Source organism: Galleria mellonella, unplaced genomic scaffold (genome assembly GCF_026898425.1).
Source record: "Galleria mellonella isolate WM207_F2 unplaced genomic scaffold, CSIRO_AGI_GalMel_v1 utg40, whole genome shotgun sequence".
In the NCBI taxonomy this organism is placed as follows: Eukaryota; Metazoa; Arthropoda; class Insecta; order Lepidoptera; family Pyralidae; genus Galleria; species Galleria mellonella.
Window position 1 is genome coordinate 5,144,356 of NW_026442094.1, and position 21,390 is coordinate 5,165,745.

General features: G+C 33.6%; 2 protein-coding genes across 6 annotated transcripts; one reads left to right on the top strand and one right to left on the bottom strand.

Moving 5' to 3' along the window:
* Positions 1-194: 194 nt before the first annotated feature.
* Positions 195-11,369, bottom strand: LOC113520387 (facilitated trehalose transporter Tret1-like). The gene is made up of 8 exons (XM_026905714.2): positions 11,038-11,369; positions 6,786-6,921; positions 5,072-5,300; positions 3,745-3,901; positions 3,094-3,311; positions 2,515-2,686; positions 1,308-1,594; positions 195-616 (listed from the first exon to the last, which is right to left on the bottom strand). Exons 1-8 carry the CDS (start codon positions 11,107-11,109, stop codon positions 340-342), a joined length of 1,548 nt encoding a protein of 515 aa, XP_026761515.1. The 5' UTR covers positions 11,110-11,369; the 3' UTR covers positions 195-339.
* An 85-nt stretch (positions 11,370-11,454) lies between these two features.
* LOC113520271 (uncharacterized) lies at positions 11,455-21,143 on the top strand. 5 transcript variants are annotated; one of them, XM_031914670.2, is made up of 4 exons: positions 11,455-11,539; positions 15,206-15,280; positions 16,508-16,646; positions 20,908-21,143. In XM_031914670.2, the coding sequence occupies exons 3-4, from the start codon at positions 16,526-16,528 to the stop codon at positions 21,126-21,128; spliced, it is 342 nt and encodes a 113-aa protein (XP_031770530.1). In that variant the 5' UTR covers positions 11,455-11,539; positions 15,206-15,280; positions 16,508-16,525; the 3' UTR covers positions 21,129-21,143. The 5 variants fall into 5 exon arrangements, with proteins under 5 accessions (XP_031770530.1, XP_031770531.1, XP_031770529.1 ...); XM_031914669.2 differs by lacking the exon at positions 15,206-15,280 and adding an exon at positions 15,132-15,172 and having other exon boundaries at positions 11,476-11,539; XM_031914668.2 differs by lacking the exons at positions 11,455-11,539; positions 15,206-15,280 and adding exons at positions 12,332-12,506; positions 15,132-15,172.
* The last annotated feature ends 247 nt before the right edge of the window (positions 21,144-21,390 follow it).

A 21,390-nucleotide genomic window follows, 5' to 3' on the forward strand; every position in this document is an offset into this window, starting at 1 on the left:
ATAAATATAGAAGTTATAAAGGAATTACTCATAACTATTTATCACGCAAAATTGTATAAATACATGCTTCTCATGAAACATTTGTATGGAGACACTTTAACTATATGATCTAAGTTCTTATTATTATAAAATTTATAATTTAATATAAACAAAAGTTACATTGTCAGAGAAGTTGGTAGGTAAATAAGATCATATTTTGTACTATAAATATAATATTTAATGGATAAATACTTATCTCAATAGTAACATAGAAACAAATATTACTTAACTACTTAAGTCTTGTACGAATAAAATTAACTAATAAATAATACCGATTTATAAAACACAAATAAAACTGATCTATCTTTTTAACTTTTTAAAAATATTTATAAATGGATCGTCGGCGAAGATTCTCAATTTTCCGCTATAGTAAGATTCAATTTCTTGTAAACTTTTTCCTTCTGTTTCTGGTAGAAAGAAATATAAATATATGACTCCAAGGTAAGCTATACCGGCATATACTGCAAACGCTCCCCATAAGTGTACACTGGTCTCCAGATTAATGAAAGTCTTGGCTCCTATGAAGTTGATGATGTAATTCGCAGCAGCAGCTAAGCCTTGCGCAGACGCACGACTTCTGTTGATGACAATATTATGACGGTTATATTTAGAATGACTTTTAATTGCTATTTAATATTCATCATCATCATTATCATATTAGTTATTAATGATACATTGTTGAAAATAGACCTTCCCCTTGGGGAGCCAGTAGTTGCTGCGCTTGACAGACGGGTTGGCAAACGCAGTTAGGCTTTGATAATATATTAAGAAGGATGGGGCTGCCCGTTTGTTGACCTTATTTGCTTCTTACGATATCCACGGGAAAGGAAAGGGTCGAAGAGGCGAAGACGGCAAAGAAATTACAGGGTTTGGAGACATAACACCTTAGTTCTAGGGGGAGAGAATGAATTGTTAGTAATGGAGATTAGCAACCTCATTGCTAGCAAAATACTCTACCAGGTCGGCCCCATGCCATGAATTCGCTACAATAGATCAAATGACTTGCTTCACATCCTCACCTATCATCTATCACTGGTGCCCTGCCAGTGTATACCGATAGCGCAGTTGGGTTAATTATGCTATTCACGGTTACCGTTAATCATTAAGTGAGTGGTAAGCTCGTTAGCTTTTTTTTTTATACCACTGAGGTGGCAAACAAGCATACGGCCCACCTGATGGTAAGCGGTTACCGTAGCCTATGAACGCCTGCAATACCAGAGGTATTAGCTTTCGAATAGCTATTCGAAGTTTCAAAAAGAATTAATTACCTGAAGGGAAAGACTTCACCAAGCAACACCCACGGAATAGCAAATCCAGTAAACGTAGTTAATGAGTAAAATAACATCTGTGGTACATAATTCTTCTCTGTAGGAAATGTATTTGTGTCGTAAGAGAATACAGATTTATCCAGATTGTTCTTGGCATAGACACTGAGAGCTGTACTAGATATTGCAATACCCAGCATAGCCGTCACAGCGAGCTTGCGTTTCCCAAACATTTTGATAATGCCAATAACAAGAACGCCTGTGACGAATGTGATTATTCCAACCATTAACTGAAAATGAAGGATTTGTAAAAAAAAAATATAAAGATATTATTAAAAGATTTTTTTTATACCACTGAGGTGGCAAACAAGCATACGGCCCACCTGATAGTAAGTGGTTACCGTAGTCTATGAACGTCACGTGCGTTGCCGAACATGAAGTAACCTCTTTACCCCCCCCCCCCCCCCTTTTAAAGAACCCCATGCTGTAGTCTCTTGGGAAAACCTCGGCAGGGAGCTCATTCCACAACCTGAGTGGAACTACTAACATACTATATGAAGAATTAAATTGTACAACCGCATCTATATACATGATGTTGTTGATATCAGCCATTACTCTTTACTACCGAATATAGGCCTCTATTGGGAGGTTTTGCTAGTAGTTACCTGGCAGGCGGATTGGCAACTGCAGTTAGCTTTTGGTGATGTTTTAAGAGGGACGCCTCTTACGACTTCCAAGGAAAGGAAGGGGTGGTCCATTCTAAACGGGTCCACACAGTATCTAATATATCCACATACATATAATAGAATAACTAGACGATGTCTGCACGTAGGCGATATTTAAGGAAAAATTCATATGATCGGTCTTAGTAAGAACATTTTTAGTCAAAAGAATACATGTTTCAATTTTTGTTTGCCTTTGTCTGTATATTTGTACTGGCATCATAAAAAAAACTATTGCACCAAATTAGATGTAGTTTTCACAGTTGTCTTTCTGAAGCTAGAACTTGAAATCTGAATTTTAAGTGTAATCTATCTTGATACGCTATCCGGGAGTAATTTATTTCATTGCTTTTATTACCTCCAACCAAAATCCACATATGCGAAATTTCGGACTGTTATAGTATAATTCAATATGAACTACTAAATTTGAAACCTTTTGAAGACAATTGAAAATAAATAGTTGAAAGGAGAAGTTGAAATGAACTTACAGTTATGTCCTTTCCATCATCAGGCATACCGAAGGCTCCGCAAACATTTACCATGTTGGGTCGAATTGGGATGTACCCACTCATTATATGAAATGCGAAGTATAGTATGACAAGAGTCAATGGTCTAACAGTTTCCTTACTCATCATGACATATCTGAACCTGTCAATAGTCCTGAAAATAAGCAAATTCATATAAAAAATATCAATGTATACATATATATTAAAAGTAACGTTTACGTATTATACTATATGTATATTTCTTATGTGTTATATATATTTATTTCTGTATGTTACAATAATTATGTAACATATTTGGTTTGAAGGGTTAGGATATGGCAGTGAATGTATAGGGTACAGAGAAATACTACCCTGAGTTCTCAGAAATGGCAACGCATGGAGGGTATCATGGGCGAAACAATATACTCTGTTATGTCCATGGTATTGCTCATATCTATAGGCGACGGTCACCACTTTCCATTAGGTGGGCCGTCAGCTTGTTTGCCATTCTAAGTTGCATTACAAATCATCTATAAAATATATCTGACTCTATACGCGAAATGCGAAATAAAGATAAGGTACCTTCTGATCCAGTTCATCTTATGGTGATTACAGTTAACATTATTTGGGTCAACCTTGACGCATATAGCACATTTTTCTAATTCCTTTGTATAATCAACTAGTTTGTCAAATTCATCTCTCACATTCTCCGTTGTGGTCCACCCTCGTAGGTTGCACAAAGATTTGAGGGCTTGTTTCTGTCGCCCTCGGTACAGTAGCCAAGTTGGAGATTCTGGGACCTGTTAGGTAATATTTAGGAAGAATTAATACAGTTTTAACCGACTTCAAAAAAAAGGAAGTTCTCAATTCGGTTGTATTTTTTATGTTTATTACTTTATAACTTCGTTAGTTCTAAACTGATTTGGAAACTTGTTTTCTTTTTCATCTAAAAGGTCTTTTACTTACAGATTGGTCTCAAAATTTTTTGCAAAATCGGTATAATAGTTTAGTTTTTAGATCAAAATTACTGGTTTTGTCACAACTAAAGTCGGTTTTTTTGTGGCATATAATCTTTATATCGATTAGAACTCACGTAGTTATGAGGTAACAAACATAAAGGAAAAAAATTACAATCCAATAGAAATTTCTTTCTTTTTGAAAACGGTTGAAAAATAGGAAAGTGCAAAAAAATAACAAGACTAAACAAAAGGCATTTTATTATATGATACTTACTAGGAGTATAAGTAACATTGATGCTACGGGCGGAGCAATGGCAATGACAGCTGCTTGCCTCCATGTGACGACTTTACCCAAGAAATACATGCATAAAGTGCCCACCGACGTGAACATCTGAGTAAATGTGCACAGAGCGCCGCGAATTGAAGGCTCACTATAAATAAGTATGATATAAGAATTTAATGTGTCATTAATATATTTGAACTAGTATTTAAGGTTACTAATCACTAAATGTAATACTGTAAGATTATTTCTTGTCTAATTTTATTAAATGACCAACCACCTTAAATACAGGAAATACTAGATGGCGCTAGTATCGAGATTTGTGTTTGTTGTTTTTTTTTGTAATTAATAATAATTTGAAGTAAAATTTCTAAATTTGTGTGTGGTTTTTATTATTATGTATGAATGTAAAGTGTTAGATAAAACGCAATCTTATCCTGAATGAATTATAATCCACTCACAATAAAACTAGTATTTGCCATCTGTATATAAATATTAATATGTTTTAGTGATGCATGTAAATATTATTATATTTAAGTAGTGATAGTTAGGATTATTTCTAGATTTCATTTTCGGCACACTTTTATCTCTATATCTATATTTTTTCTCTTATTTACAATATAACTGTTTTGTAAAGTTTCAATCAATAAAAAGACGTTGCGTTGGATTACTAATTTAAGTATTATCTTTGTTATTGGAAGTAAGTTGTAATTTACTAGCTTTTATCCGCGATTTTGTCCCCGTGACTGAATAATCTTTGCCGACAGAGATAACAAGTAATCTAGGTCTTACTCTATCCCATATAGTACGTATATTATTAAATTTTATAATAATTCGTTAAGCCATTAACAAAGGTAACGCCATAAGGTAACAAATAAACGAGTAAAATCATTTTCATTGTTATAATATTAGAAAAGACAACTGGAGCTTAATTATACAAAGGGATTATATTCCATAGCTATTCAGTGTGGAAATGTAGCAAGTCTCCTAGGTACCCTACCAGCTGGCAGTGATCTTAAGGAAATTTTTTATCTTTAACTATTTAAATTTATTCCATTAGAAACATTTATCTCATATTAACTACTATATCTATAAGGGATTATTAAGAACAAATTGAAACAATATTTTGTAGTATTTTTTTGATTGTCTGCATTTTTATTAAAAACTACTACACCAAAATGAATAGGGTTTTCCTGAACATAAAATTTTATATCATGCATGTTTTGTCTTGAAACGTCATCTAGAAGTAGTCATATAGTCTTAAAATCATGTGCATGAAGTTGCCAGCAACAGTTGGTAAATAATATTAATGGCTACTTACGTCACTTCTCCCACATAAGAATTTATAGGCGCTTCCATAACTCCACTGCCGACTCCTAATAGTGCATTTGCTATGAATAACGAGGGTAAATTCCATGAGTAGTACATGAGAATCCAGGCAATCAAATGTGGGAAATTTGCTAGAAAGTTGGCTTTTTTCCTTCCAAAGTAATCGACTAGTGGACCTGATATTAGAGCTCCGAGCGGTTGTGTCAAATATGGTATACCACCTGTAAAAATATGGTATTAATTAGTATGGTACTATTTATAATATGTATACCTGATTGCCATGTGGTTCCGGCATAGAATAGGGTACCCTTTCCGTTGCCATGTGTGTCGTAAGAGGCAACTAAGAGAGGGTGAAGGATGGGCAGCTACGTTCCTTTTAAAACATCTCTAAAGTCTAACTGCGGTTTTTTTAATGGATGACCTTTCCATGGTAACCTCGCCTGCGTTAATGGTATAAGCTGACGGGCTACCAGTGAGGGATGACAGGTGAGATGAAAGGGCAGGTCAGTTAGTCCACCGTGATGAATACACCTGGAACTCAGCACGATGGTTGCCAGGGGAGACAACGTGGAGGTCGACCTGATAGGATATATTGCACGCAATTGGACTGGTAGTCCGCATTACTAATAATTCCTTTCTCACTGCTTAACTGCGGTTGCTAATCCGCCTGCCAGGCGTGGCAGCTACTAGCAAAACTCTCCAAGGGGCAGGCTTATGTTTAGCAGTGGACAGTTTATATATCAGCCGTTGATTGTCCTTTGCTGAACCAAGGTCTCTCCCACGGGGGAGTTTTGCTAGTAGTTGCCATGCTTAGCAGACGGGTTGGCAATCACAATTAGACTATGATAATGTTTTAAGAGGGACACTGCTGCCCGTTCATTGACCACTGAATTCCCTTATTCGCCTCTTACGTTACCCACGAGAAGGAAAAGGGTGTCTACACACGTTATAGAATATATTAATTTAATAATTTCATGAATAAGAAAATTTGAAAATAACAAAACAAAATGGAAGGTTAAAAATTTTCTGTCGTTTCTCCACCTAATAATTAAGTTTATTAAAAAAAAATTAAATATAAATAATTTCTTCAAATGTTATCATATTTGCGTCTAAATCGGATGCCTGTATCACATTTCAACTTTTTTATATCCTCATTACTTCACCTACGATGTGACAGACTTCATAACATAACTAACAAAACATTACCGCTGTTATAAAACCCTAAATAATATTTGAAAAAGACAAAGAGAAAGGGTATAAAGAAAATCCTTATGAAATAATCTATTTATCTTTATATCTTTTATAAATTTACCAAGTGTCAATTATCTCTAACATCAACAGCACAAGAAGAAAAATTAATGATAAAAAGATGAAAGAGATAGGGGAATATACCAGAGGGAGACTTTGTACAAAAGTCGAATGCTTGGGTACCTCTGTCTAATTCGTGTTTCTACCGCGAAGCAATTGTGTTTGTATGGCTGTGTTTCGGTTTAAATAGTGGGATATGGTGTGAATTTACAGGGTACAGAGGAATAACATCTAAGTCCTCAGGAATGGCATAGCATGGTGGGTATCATGGGAGAAACAGTATGCTCTGTTATGTCCATGGTACTGCTTATGTCTATAGGCGACGGTTACCACTTTCCATCAGGTGGGTCGTCAGCTTGTTTGCCATTCTAAATTGCATAAAAAAAATATTCACTCACCAAACCAGGATGCCTGCTCATCATTTAGTGATAGTCCATCTTTCGCGTTGAGCAAGTTGGGTAATGCTATCGTAGTGAAACTAATAGCCATACCCAAATCGAGTAGTAATAGGTTCGGTGACATACATGCTATCACCTGGAAAAATATAATATTCCTGAATATAATAGCTTGAATCATCATCATCATCTTCACTATATATTATCACGTTCACGAGACACGTTATATATTAGTTTTGATCCAGTATTCCCAGACAGTACACTACAATAAGGAGGTAAAAAATGTTTTTGATGAATTGAACGGATTTTGAAAAGTTTTTGTGGGATCATTTTGATAAAAAAGAATTTACTAAGTCGGTTTATAACTGACGGAGATGAAGGTAACAAACGTATAAAAAATACAACCGAATTAAGAGCCTCTTTCTTTTTGAAGTCGGTTGAAAATAACAATGCAATGTTGCAGTTGTCGAAATTCGCTGACTCTTGGTCTTCATGGGAATTATTCACGTGATGCTATTTCACGTGAATAGTTGTCACAAAGATCTGTCTATCTAGCACAAATATTTGCCTGTGCCACAAACTTGACCTACAGCAGCTGTGACGAGGTAAATCACAAGTATTGCGATTATTGTATAATACAGCCATTTTAATTTATCGTATTGTCAGATATATTAACCTAAGGTGTCGCCTTTAAATTTTGCTAGTATAAAATTTTTTAATTAAACTTTGTTTAAATGAAAGATATAATGCAATGCAGTTAACTAAGACAGATAACCTTACGTTGTCATACATAAAAAGAAACAAACTTCGTTTAATATAGGTAGAAAGAAATCAATTTCTTATAACTACATCACTATAATTTGAAACTAGATGTTGGCAACTTCTAGTTCTTCTTTGGGTTACTTGCAGCCATTTAACATAGACAAGCAATATATAAAAAAGAATAAACTTTCGTTTAGCGTCTTATACAAAAGCATAATGAGTTTACTACATGGCCGTAGCTAGGGAGGGAGGGGCATTGGAGGGCAATGCCCTACCTTAAAAAGCCTAAAGCCCTACCTTAAAATGAAAGGCCCCAGGAAAATTAAACAGATTCGCTTTGTCAAAGTCACTTAATTATGGTTTCTGCTCTAATTTAAACTTAGGTCTAGCTACGGCCTAGTCTATGTTAACCATAACTAGCAAAATTTTTACCTATTTTTACTCGACAATTCTCCGTTGCGGCTAACTGAAAGTAGGCAGAGGGAGACTTTGTACAAATGTCGATTGCTTGGGTACCTTTGTCCCATTCGTGTTTCAACCGTGAAGCAGTTGTGTTTGCATGGCTGTGTTTCGGTTTCAAGTGTGGGATATGGCGTGAATTTACTGGGTACAGAGGAATAACACCTGAGTTCTCAGGAATGGTAACGCATGGGGGGTATCATGGGCGAAACAGTATACTCTGTCTGTCCATGGTACTGCTCATGTCTATAGGCGACGGTCACCACTTTAAATCAGGTGGCCCGTTAGCTTGTTTGCCATTCTAAGTTGTATAAAAAAAAAGGCAACCAGGATGTGTTGTGTTATATTTTCGCTCATGTTTCATTTAAACCAAGTTTTATTAAACTGTTTTGTACATGTAGAATTTAGTGGTTAGGCTATATGATAATAATAATATCTTTATTACAGGCTATAACGGTCCAATTTGTTAGTAACATAATCTTAGCCTAATATTAGTACACCTTATAATAAAATAAATAAATAGAAAAACAATTTGACAAACTTGGTCACTGCTGAGGCATACCATTTGAGATTTCACAACAGTGACTTTATTACAGGCTATAACGGTCCAATTTGTTAGTAACATAATCTTAGCCTAATATTAGTACACCTTATAATAAAATAAATAAATAGAAAAACAATTTGACAAACTTGGTCACTGCTGAGGCATACCATTTGAGATTTCACAACAGTGACCAATATAAGGGTAATCCAACTTGCAAGCTGATGCAGACCATGTTCAGGATGCCGTTGGTGCATAATAAATACATCATTTGCCGACTGTGCATTTAATAATTATTCTGTAATTTGTCACTTTTATCTTCCAAATATGTACGAACAGCAACAATAGTTCTCGCCCTTTTGTCCGTATATTTAATATATTGCTAGCTTGGTGTCACCAAGTGTTTGTCTTATGCAAATTCATGAATATGTTCTGCGAATTATCCATGCTAATTCTTTTTCAAGGTTTAATACCAAAATAGTATAAAGAAACCCTTATTGTGCGTCTTTGTCCATCTGTCCGTCGGTCACAGTATTATATCTCAGGAACTATGTTATCGATTTTTAATTTGGTATAGTTTTTGATATCGTTGGCATTTCTTTATGAAAATAATTGTTTTAAATATATTCATATTCATATTTCTTTATTAACCAATGTAACAGTTTTCGTCACACAATGGCAAGTCAATATTTACATTATAATTTTGAAATTAATAAAATAAATAATAACAACAAGATTTACATTATAAAAAATAAAAAATAAAATTACAAATGAATTATAGTTAACATTATAAATTAGTTACTACATGTCAATATAATGGTAACTATATAACAATAATGATGATTTCAAGTTATAAAATTTTTATTGTCACACTTCTTACAGTTAAACCTAAATAAATAATAATGCTATAATTCAATATTGGCATTTAGGTATTCGGTCACGTTGTAAAAAGGATGTTCTTCAAAATATGTCTTTATTCTATTTCTAAATCCATTTCTCGGCAATTGCGTTGCTGTATTGGGTAATTTATTGTACATTTTTATTTTTAGATATATGCCTTGTTTCATAGTTTTTGTGAGTCGTGTTCTTGGCAATTCCAATTTGTCTTTGTTTCTCGTGGCGTAACTATGAATGGCTGAATTTTTACGAAGAGTGAGGTACTCTTTATCATATATTTCAAGTAAAGAATTATATATGAACAACGATGACACTGTCATTATACGTTGTTGGATAAAGTGAGGTCTAACTGAGGTGCGTTTATGAATTCCGCATAAAATCCTCATAGCTCGCTTTTGTTGCCTTAAAACTTTCAACACGAGAGCTGCATTGCCCCAAATTGTAATACCGTATGATAACAATGACTGAACATATGCAAAGTACACCATTTTCAGAGCTTTTTTGTTATTAGTTGCTTAAGTTTACTCAGGGCATAATTGGCGGAAGCTAGTTTACTACATAATTTTTCCATATGCAATTCATGACTAACTGTACTATCTATCGTATATCCTAAAAATATTGTACTCTGACTATAAGCATTGTTTGGAGGTGATTTTTTTTTCTTACGGGTACTGTAAGACATAAAAACATTTTTCGCTGCATTTAGTATAATGCCATTGGCTTGAAACCAAACATCTAATAAATTTATGATGTTATCCATCATTCTAAAAAAAAAATGTTAATCATATGGACAAAGTCACGGGTCAAAAACAAATAAATGATAAAAAACAATAAAGTATATAATAACAGTCAATAGTAACAAAAAAGTCTGAATTTTAATTGGAGTAAACATATGTATAAAATGACTAACTAATAGGGATTACTAATATCGATATCTACTGTTCCGATATCTGTAATTAGGTTCCTCTGGATATTGATTTATTTTTATGCAACTTAAAATGGCAAACAAGCTGACGGGCCACCTGCTGCAAAGTGGTAACCGTCACCTATTGACATGAGCAGTACCATGGACATAACAGAGTATACTATTTCGCCCATGATACCCCCCATGCGTTACCATTTCTGAGGACTCAGTTGTTATTCCTCTGTTCCTTATAGTACAGTACCCTATACGAGTAGACGGTCCACCTGATAAAAAGCGACTACCCTCGCCAATGGACATCTGCAACACGATAAAAGTTGTTGGTACCATGCCGACATACACACAACATTTGTGTATGTCGGCTTAAAACCCAGTGACCCGGAGGTTATAGCCTCCGGAAAAGATGCCGAGGTAATGGGGTTTGCCCCGATGCCCCTACCTCGCCCGCCCTTACCATCACGGCGCTGGTTTTAGAGACGACCTTACTGATGATGAGTTATTGATACATCGCGTTTAAAAGCATATGAATATTGTGAAAAAACAACATGGTTTCGATACGTATATTTGAAATTTTTTAACACACATTGAGTTTAACTATTTTTTTTATATTGTGTAATTAAATAGTTTTATAATTAGTTTTATTATATATTTATAATGACTGATAATGTACCCACCTGTGCCGCTGTTGATCTGAATCTGCTCACCGCAATAACCTTGGCTTCTTCTGTTTGTAACTTATGCACCATATTTAATTAAAACCTTTAAACTTTGTAAACAAAACTAACAGACACCCACAATAGTGTCTTATAATTCACGCATTTTCATATACTGATACTTATTTATTTGACAAAATTCACGCATAATTAATTATATTTTTTTAACGTAGTAATATCCATTTAAATCTAATAATTAAAGGTTATATTTCTACTTGTTTAATAATTCTTTTTTTTGCAATAAAATAGTTTAAAATTGGTAGTTGACTGTTCTGTCTTACTATATCTCGTTCAATGACTAAAACGACGCCCTTGAGCAAGTAGACCTGGCTATCGTGATATATTAACAATACTTGAGTTTTCACGGCTATTAAAGTGTTTTCGCTTATTATTATCAGTTCCGATGGCAGCGGAGGAGTGTCTGTTTATCTCCCATTTATTATCTACTCTCATAACTCAATAGGTAAATACTATTTGACGATTGTTTGTCGGTCAATTTTTTATATAGATTTTGTAATGTGGGAATTACCTACATAATATTGGTTATGTGATTTCTAAATATAAGTGGTTCAATTCGTATGTATTTTGTTGAGAATGTTGTGTTATGCGGACATTATTTCTCAACCGACTTCAAAAAAGGTGGTTCTTATTTCGTTTGTATTTTTTATGTTTGTTACCCCATAACTCCGTAAGTTCCAAACCAATTTGGAAAATTACTTTTATATCTAAAAGAGAATACTTACAGATCGGTCTCATAGAAGTTTTATTAAAATCGGTCTAGTAGTTTAATTTTTAGATCAATTCGTGACAAAAACATCAATTTGTGACAAAAACTTTTGTCACAAATTGATGTTTTTTTTTTATGGGAAAGAATAATTTTGAGGCTATAATATAGTCACCACACAGTCTGTCAAAGTTTACAGTTTAATATTTTTATACAATTTAGAATGATAAACAAACTGACAGCCAAACTGATGGAAAGCAGTAATCGCCCCCTATAGACATAAACATAACAGATTGTACTGTGTTATCCATGATACACTTCATGGGTTGGCATTCCTGAAGACTAAGGAATTATGCCTTTGTACCCTGCAATTTCATTGCTAGATCCCATTTTTCAAAATAAAATACAACCAAGCAAATACAATTGGTAGAACGGTTCCTCAAATGATCATCCATTCGGTCCAACAATTGTGGCAAGGCCAATGGTTTTGGTTTCTCTATATATTTCCGTTGGCAATAAAACAATACTAAAAGAACAATAAAACTAAATCGTTTTACACCAATAACCTTTTTTTATTGACGCTTGTAGTGTACGAAGTGTAAGCAGGTAGTTAGAGTTGCAAGTATCGAGAATGGTGATAGCGTGACATTCAAAGAAAATGTAAATAAGTGGAGGGCTTGAGAAATGCCAATGTTATTTATATTGAGTAAGAAAATATATCTTGAAATGATTTTTAATATTAGTGTAATTATCTGTTACTTATTTCTCGCTATGCCCAATGACTGGTAGAGAGACAGTTGACTGGTAGAGAACACCGTCCGGTGTTACATATAATTTTACAGTCTTTTTTTATACAACTTAGAATGGCAAACAAGCTGACGGCCCACCTGATGGAAAGTGGTAACCGTTGCCTATAGACATGAGCAGTACCATGGACATAACAGAGTATACTGTTTCGCCCATTATACCCCCCATGCGTTGCCATTCCTGAGGACTCAGGTGTTATTCTTCTGTACCCTGTAAATTCACGCCATATCCCATGCTTCAAACTGAAACACAGCCATGCAAATACAGCTGCTTTACGGTTGAAACACAAATGGAACAGAGGTACCCAAGCAAACGACTTTTGTACAAAGTCTTTCTCTAGTCTCCACAGTGCATTAAAACTTAAATAAATAAATAAAAGAAAAATAATGGGGCTAGACAGTGAAAGCGGGTATAAATGACTCATTACTGATAGTAAACTATGCCTCTTAAATGGAAACAGGGTATCATTAATAACGCAAGCAAGTGGTCTCTAGTCTATCAAACGGGGACTAAAAACCCCATTGCTAATACAAGTATACATCTAGGTCTAATTCCTCGTGGCATTTTATGGAAACCATTTTATTAAATTTGTCCCTATGAGCCATCATGTGTAACATTGCTATAAACTCTCCTAGTTTCATCTATCGTCCTTCACCGATATTCAGCATTGAGAAATCGCACTTTATCCATTAAAAATCGCTTTGGTTCGGGTTTAGATAATTAATGGCTGAAATGATACAGGTGAAATAATTTCCTAATAAGCTCGCCTTGCTATAATTCAAGGAGTACTGACACCAACACTCATGTATGGAAGCGAATCGTGGGTATGGCAGAAGAAGCATGAAAGTAAGATAAATGCTGTACAGATGAGAGCTTTGAGAAGTATGTGTGGTATTACTTTAAAATATAGAGTAAGAAACAGTGTAATTAGAGAGAAGTGTGGACTGAAAGTCGATGTAGTGACCAAAATCGAAAAAGGAATGTTGCGTTGGTTTGGTCATTTGGAGAGGATGGATGAAAGAAGAATTACGAAAGAGATTTATCGAGCAAGAATGAATGGAGATGTCGGTAGGGGCCGCCCTAGACGGACGTATGTCGACCAAATAGGCGACGTGCTGAAGAATGGCCAAATTAAAAGTACCCGTAACCGACGAGCGTGTATGACAAGATTGATGAATGTGGAAGAAGCGAAAGAGGTTTGTTTGAATCGAAGCATTTGGCGTTCCATTGTTTCTGCCTACCCTAATGGGAAACATGCGTGACAGATATGAAATATGATGAAATAATTTCCCTAATATTAAAAAAAAAATAAGAAGATCCTGCTTTGCATAATGGTGAAAGTTTCCATCATAACATTGAATGCCCAAAAATTATATAAAAGATTAATTATTATTAAGTTCACTTTAAGTTGATCGTTACTGGATACCTTTTTAATGTCTATTGCAGAAAAAAAAATATAGCTGTCAAATTTATTTTTTAACCATTCTTCCTTTAATTTTGAACATGTATTATATCGCCTTGATTTATTTCCCCAATAAAAAAAATCATGCAAATAAGGGTTAATCATTATTATCATATTAGCCATTGCTGAACACATGAGCCTCCCACTTGGGGGGTTTTGCCAGTAGTTGTCACGCTTGGCAGCCGGGTTGGCAACCGTAGTTAACCTTTGGTAATGTTTCAAGAGAGACGCTGCTATTCATCCCTCGATTACTAAGTTCTCTTAATCGCCTCTTACGACACCCCCGAGAAAGGAAGGTATGGCCCATTCTATGCGGGGACCACACAGCGGAAATATAAATTTATGTAACCTTGAGATTTCTTTTTATGCAACTTAAAAATGCAAACAAGCTGACGGTTTACTTAATGGAACGTGGTAACCCTCACCTATAGACACGAACAGTACCATTGACATAGCAGAGTACATTGTGTCACTCATGATATCCCACATGCATTGCCATTGCTGAAGATGAAGGTGTTTTTTTTTAATGGGTGATAATGGTTTGGTAACCCCGTCTGCGCTATTGTTATACACTGGCGGGCCACCAATGAGGGATGACAGATGAAGATGAAAGTAGGTCAGTTAGCCCATCCTGATGAATTAAACTAGAATTAGTCACGATGGTTTCCAGGGTGAACCACGTGGAGGTCGACCTGATAGGGTATATTGTTAGTAATAGGGCTATTTGACCCCATTACTAACAATCCCTTTCCCCCCAAAGATGAAGGTGTTATACCTGTGTACCATGTAATTTCCTGCCATATACCTTCAAACCGAAACACAGCCATGCAAATACCTGTATATATGTGCATATTTAAAAAAAATTGAATAAACATTAATCATCAACTATACATTCGTAATTGTTGACTAAATTAATAAGTATTTATGTCACTGACATTACTAAAGATAGTAATCATCAAGTCATCTCTTTCATAGTATTTACCATTGACTCAATTTAAACAAAGACTATTAATGATTAAGTATCTAATTAAAATACCTATGTGATTGTTAATTTTCTTACAGTAATATGCTGTATACCTATGATGCTGTCACATCTGACTTATGTATGTACTTATCTACTTACTTACATCTTTCAGATTATATCTCTTCAGGTAGAGATTTCAGATAGCTGAGTGGCTGGCTTATCGTGCTCAAAGATTAGACACGCAAATGTAGGTTCAAATATACTTAGATATTCTTTATCGTTTACAAATATGGTTATAAACATTTGCGTGTGCGTGTGCATGTGCGTGTGCGTGTGCGTGTGCGTGTGCGTGTGCGTGTGCGTGTGCGTGTGCGTGTGCGTGTGCGTGTATGATTGTAGTGGTGAGCGAAATTTTTCCTGTTACTAAGAGAATGAAAAATTATCTTCGCTCAACAATGACTAAATGACTAAGACAAAAATATAAATACAAACATTTCTATTTTAAATTTTTAAACAATTGCCATTTTATATGATTAGTATCAGTTTTTAAATAAATAATTTATAACTTCTCGCCGTGTATGTCCGAGCATAAAATAGGCCTTCTTTTCCCGTTGGTGTCGTAAGAGGCGACTAAGTGTGGGCGAAATATGGCCAGCAGCGTCCCTCTTAAAATATCTCCAAAAGCCTAACTGCGGTTCCAACGTGCCTGCCAAGCGTGACAATTACAGGCAAAACTCGTCCTTATGGGAAAGGCTTATGTTCAGCAGTGGACAGTTAACGGCTGAAATAATAATAAATAATAAAACAAATAAAAATGTTTATTTGGGATCCTTAGCTTAATTTACAGTTTTCTTTTTAGGGTCGATAATAACTGCATTAGTCATAAAGAGACTGTGTTGTAGCTATTAACGCCCGCTCCATAACATGGGGTACAAAATTTAAATAACAATAACTAAATATAAAATTACTAAAAACAAAACTAATCAAAGGATTTTGTGTGTTTGTGTGTGCGTGCTTGCGTGCGTGCTTGCGTGCGTTCGTTCGTGCGTGCGTGCGTGCGTGCGTGCGTTCGTGCGTGCGTGTTGCGTGTGTGTGTGTATGTGTTTGTATGTCTATGTGTGTGCGTGTGTGTGCGTGTGTATGCGGACTAATAATAATAATTTTACTATTAAAAAAAAATTCATAACTTTAGATATTAATGTTTACTACCACTAGTTAAAATTTATAATATAGATATATGCCTCGCTAGAGAGGTGCTTGCCTACAGCACTCTTAACATTTAATACACCTCTGTATTAACGATAATTAGTTCGTAATTAATTATTAGATAATTAGTTTTATATATATATATATATATATATATATATATATATATATATATATATATATATATATATATATATATATATATATATATATATATATATATATATATATATATATATATATATATATATTTATTATGAATCCACAGCCAATAAATTACTGCGACATGGCGAAAGTGTGCATCCACGACAGTCGGGAAGTCTGTGGGTCCGGTCCTGACGCTTGCAGCCTACGAAGGTTCAATGACCAGTGTGATATGTATGAGTACAACTGTGACTATGGGACCCGTAAGTAAGCACGAAATAGTAGAGTTTAAACAGAGTTAAAACAAATCGAATTAACAAGGTACATACGTCTCGGTCGGAGGGGTACGTTCTGCCAAAAGAATAAGATATACAAATGGTACTGATTCACTAATAATAATTACGTTGGCCCGCATCTTTTTAACCGATATTAAAAAAAGGAGGTTCTCAATTCGGTTGAATTTTGTTTTATGTTTGTTACTTCATAACACTGTTAGTTTTAAACCGACTTGGACTTGGTTATCATATATATATAAACAATGTCTTGAGTTATATTGAATGAATAGAAAAATATTCCTTGCGAACTGTAAGATGATGTTGGGTCCGGGTGGGTAATATATATTTCAGATCAACGTTCATAAAATTATAATCCGACTTCACTTAAGGTAAGTTCGTCCAATTGTTAGATTTGAAATCAACTATTTTCGTTAGAGTTCTGAATTTTAGACATATTTTCTTGGTAGGCAGGTGGATTGGATATAAATTAACTATTATTTATCTATTATTTACACGTAAGTTTGCTACATTTTTAGTTTTAATTCTCCTGTATTTATTGGTTTATCGTACTTTATTCCTTTAGCTGCCTCTCATGATGTAATTACCTTTATGTTATATTTTATTGTCAATTTTTAACTTGGAATAGCAAGTAAACTGATGGCTTGTAACGTTGAAAGTTTGTAACGACGGATGGACGTTTGTTACTCTTTAACAAAAAAACTACGGAATCGATTTGGACGAAATTTGGTATTCGAGTAGGTTCTATTCTTAGTTTTATGATATTGTTATCAGGATATACTATATTATTTATTGATTTACGTGGGCAGAGCCACGGAATACAACTATACAACTAATAATAGTATAAATATGTAATTGTTGTCTATAATTATAAACAATACTATTGATGTTAAAAATAGATTGTAACGCCTATAGAACTCGTGAAGCGTTGTCCTTCATAATAAGTGTTATGATTTAATACATACAATACATTTTATAAAGACTCATACAGGCAAAGCCATAGGGCACACCTAGTGAATAATATCATAATAGTGTAAGATTCTATTGTTACTTTTTTATCCTAATATGTACTTGCAGAATGATGATTAATTAAGATTATGAATATGTCTGAAGATAATGCATTTATTTGCGTATAGTTTAAAATACGTTATATTTTTTGTCTTTATACTTTTTACTACTACGTAATACTACGTAGGCGCTTGTAATACATGTACCAGGGATGCACTGGGGTGCACTTTGTCGTCTTTTAAGAAACTTTAATACGCCCTTTTTGAAGAACCCCATGATATAGTCTCTAGGAAAAGCTTCAATAGGAAGATCATTCCACAACCTGAATGTTCACGGCAAGAAGCTCCTCTGAAATTGTAGTGACTACGGTAGAAGATGCAAAGAAAAGCAGTCTCGTTTTAAATTAAGGGGTCCGCCTTGGATCGTCGACAATTCTTATAGCATGCCTCTCGGCCATTTAAAAGTGTCCAGGATCTCCCATCCACAAGTCAGAATAGTACTCTATATGGGGTTGGACTTATAATTTATATAATAGCAGTCTCTGTTTCGGGTTAAAGTACCGCTTCGCTTTATTTAACACTCCAAGTTTTTTGGATGTTAGCTTGGCCTTGTCTTCTACGAGTATGTCTAGACTGTAAGATATATAGATTGAAGTAAAACTAGAATTATCTGTATAGAACTTAAATTCATTATGAACAGTAATTTATATACTTCTTTCTATTATCTTTCAGAATATACCATCAAAATAACGGGTTCGTGCAAAAGGCGAGTAGATGCTATGTGTTGACAACAATTGTATTGTATTAAAGTACTTGTTTTACTCCAATCCTATAGTTTCTCTTCTTGCAATATAAAGTTTAAGTCGATACTAGTTGTAACTTATGGCTACGTCTTCGTAAATGAAATTAAAAAAAAAAGTTTTTAAATCAAACTTATACGATAATTTTAAATTAACATATTGTTTAAAAGAATTTTGACACCGAAAAATAAATATTATACCAAAATAGAAAAATGTATTGAATAATAAGTAGGTACATAATTTAAATAATACTTTTAAAAAATAAATACATTATGTTAAAAATATTGTTGCTTGGTAAGAGACTAAATGTTATTTAATTTCAGGTTATTTTGAAACGTACTTACTATTTTGTTCGGTTTTGAATTCGGTAAATCTAAGACCAAACACAAAGAGTAATAATAATTGTGATGTCAAGGTACAGTTATTATAAATCCTTAGTAATATTATATAAGTAAAAGTGTTTGCTTATTTGTTACCATTTGGCCTCTTATAACAGCTTAACCACTTATTATGAAAAATGGTATAAATGTACCATATGGGATGTAGAAGGACATAGGCAACTTTTTATTTTAATCCTTTAACATATCCCGGTTATGTGGACGAAGTTTTGGACAAAAACTTGTTATTAACGTAAAATTCAATCATACAAACAAGATGAATACTTTTATGTTAATTTTCAATTATGTTATAAAAAAATAAAATATAAATATGGCATATTCAATAGAAACAAGATCTTATAATTCCATTTAAACTACTACAATATCTACAGTTAATAATATAGTAGAAATATTAACACAAGAGACTATGGATTATGTGGAAACATCTACAATGAAACAGATAATGAAACAATTATAGATATTTATTTATACCACAATTACAGAGACTATTGAAAAAAAAACTACAAATAAAATAACTAATATAGACTTAAACATAAGAAATTCAAGTACATATTACCATATAAATTTTAGCTTTCCAAAGCCTGTGGAAGGGAGATTGGAAATGAATAAGAGAATTGTTTCAGATTTTGTTGCAAATCCTATTACAACGTCAGTTACAGCAGAAATTACTATAAATTCTCTTACTTCTCCGTATTATAGTGAAGAAGAGACTACACTTAGTATTGTAAGTACTTTTGATAAAGAATATAGTACTTTATCGTACACAACAGAAAATACTTTAACTATTAGTATTATTCCAGAAAGTACTTATCAAAAAAATCAGATAGTACAATGAGTACTAAAAAATCAAGAATGTACGTTGAGTTTACTCCAGAGTTAGTAGAAATGACAGCAGGTTTGACTGACAATTCTAAAATAGATCTACTTTCTTCTAGAGAAACAAGTGATAATTTTAAAAACAATAAATAAAGCAACTAAATGTCGTGACCGACTAAAAACATGAAAGACGACTTCCAAAAAAGAATTTCACGTAAATAAATTTCTGGAATTTGATGAAGATAATGATATAGATAAAAACGAACAGTACTAACTTTAGTCAGTAAAGATTTTAGGAAATCAAAAACAATTGAAACGACATTTGATAATTTCCCTTTAAAGCGAAGTAATAGTAAAAGAGTTGAAAATAAATTTAGTAAAGAAATTAGATCAACTAATGATGCAATAAGTAATAAAATTTGGTGGTATCCAACAACATGTATGACTAAAAATTGCTAAAAACTGGTATCATGGTTTATAACTCTATCGAAGAAAACGAAAATACATCACTGGTAATAAATTTGTTTGTATTAATTGATGAGAAAAAGAAATAAAGATACTTTAGTAAAACTATTACTTGTTTCATATCGAATAATAATAGTATCTATGACTTCTTGCCTTGTTCGAAATTATATTTCGTATTATTGTAATACAGCCGTGTGGTTCCGGCATAGAATAGGCCACCCTTACTTTCCCGTGGGTGTCGTAAGAGCCGACTAAGGGAGAGCGAGGGATGGATGACCGTGTCCATCTTAAAATATTCCTAAACGCAATCCGCCTGCTAAGCATGACAACTACTCGGAAAACCCTCCAAGGGGGAGGTTTAAGTTCAGCAGTTAAAAAATTATTGTAATATCATAGGCACAATAGGCAGAATTTTGTTTTGTAAAAAAATCTAGTTTAATACAATTTAATACGAAACCAACATTGCAATAAATCAAATATATTGCATACAATAAAAAAATAGAGAAGTCAGATAAGAGCTAATGATCTGGCAAATAATGAATTTAGAATAAACGAACGGATTTACAATAATTTTGGCCAATTTCCTTTATTTTTGCTTTGGAAATATAATATTAATATTTGTTTATACATTTCACAAGTTTCCGAGTACTAATACCATGGAAACTGCAAAATTGTGGAGAATTGGTGCCTGAACTGGGTATCCGAAGAATCCTTAGAAGTCACTATATGTTGTTTTACTTTACAGATTTCGAGCCGACACCGTGCGATGTTGTTACAGTAACCAGCAGAGATTCAGATACAGATTATCTTGAAAATGTATCAAATAAAAAATATTTAGTGAAGAATAAAAACTCTGTTGAGTACAAAAATGAATGTTGGCCACATTGTAATAGACCAAACTCTTGGATAACCACAGCTAAAGGAGAAAAGAGAGATTTCTTTAGAGTATTATTGAATAATAAATAAGATCTGAAATATTAACCTCTTCGTTTTAATACTTCAAATAAGACAATTTTAAATTTTGTTTCACAAAGAAATATCGATTTTAATAGTGGAACAACTAGATATTTTGATTTAAAAACTAAACTACTGATGGATTTTGTTAAAATGTCTAAAGGACCAATCTGAAAGTATATACTTGTTATTTGTCTTTTTATTTGAAAGGATATCATTTCACTTAAATATAATAATAATAATCTTTATTGTTTATAATTTAAATTGGACATAT

Coding starts and splice junctions, on each gene's coding strand:
- LOC113520271 (XM_031914668.2), top strand. CDS start 12,485: ATGCCAATGTTATTTATATTGA. Junction 12,507..15,131: donor GCCAATGTTATTTATATTGA/GTAAGAAAATAT, acceptor ATTTTCTTACAG/TAATATGCTGTATACCTATG. Junction 15,173..16,507: donor TGCTGTCACATCTGACTTAT/GTATGTACTTAT, acceptor ATGAATCCACAG/CCAATAAATTACTGCGACAT.
- LOC113520387 (XM_026905714.2), bottom strand. CDS start 11,109: ATGGTGCATAAGTTACAAACAGAAGAAGCCAAGGTTATTGCGGTGAGC. Junction 3,902..5,071: donor TCTTATGTGGGAGAAGTGAC/GTAAGTAGCCAT, acceptor ACTTATTTATAG/TGAGCCTTCAATTCGCGGCG. Junction 2,687..3,093: donor AAGATGAACTGGATCAGAAG/GTACCTTATCTT, acceptor GCTTATTTTCAG/GACTATTGACAGGTTCAGAT.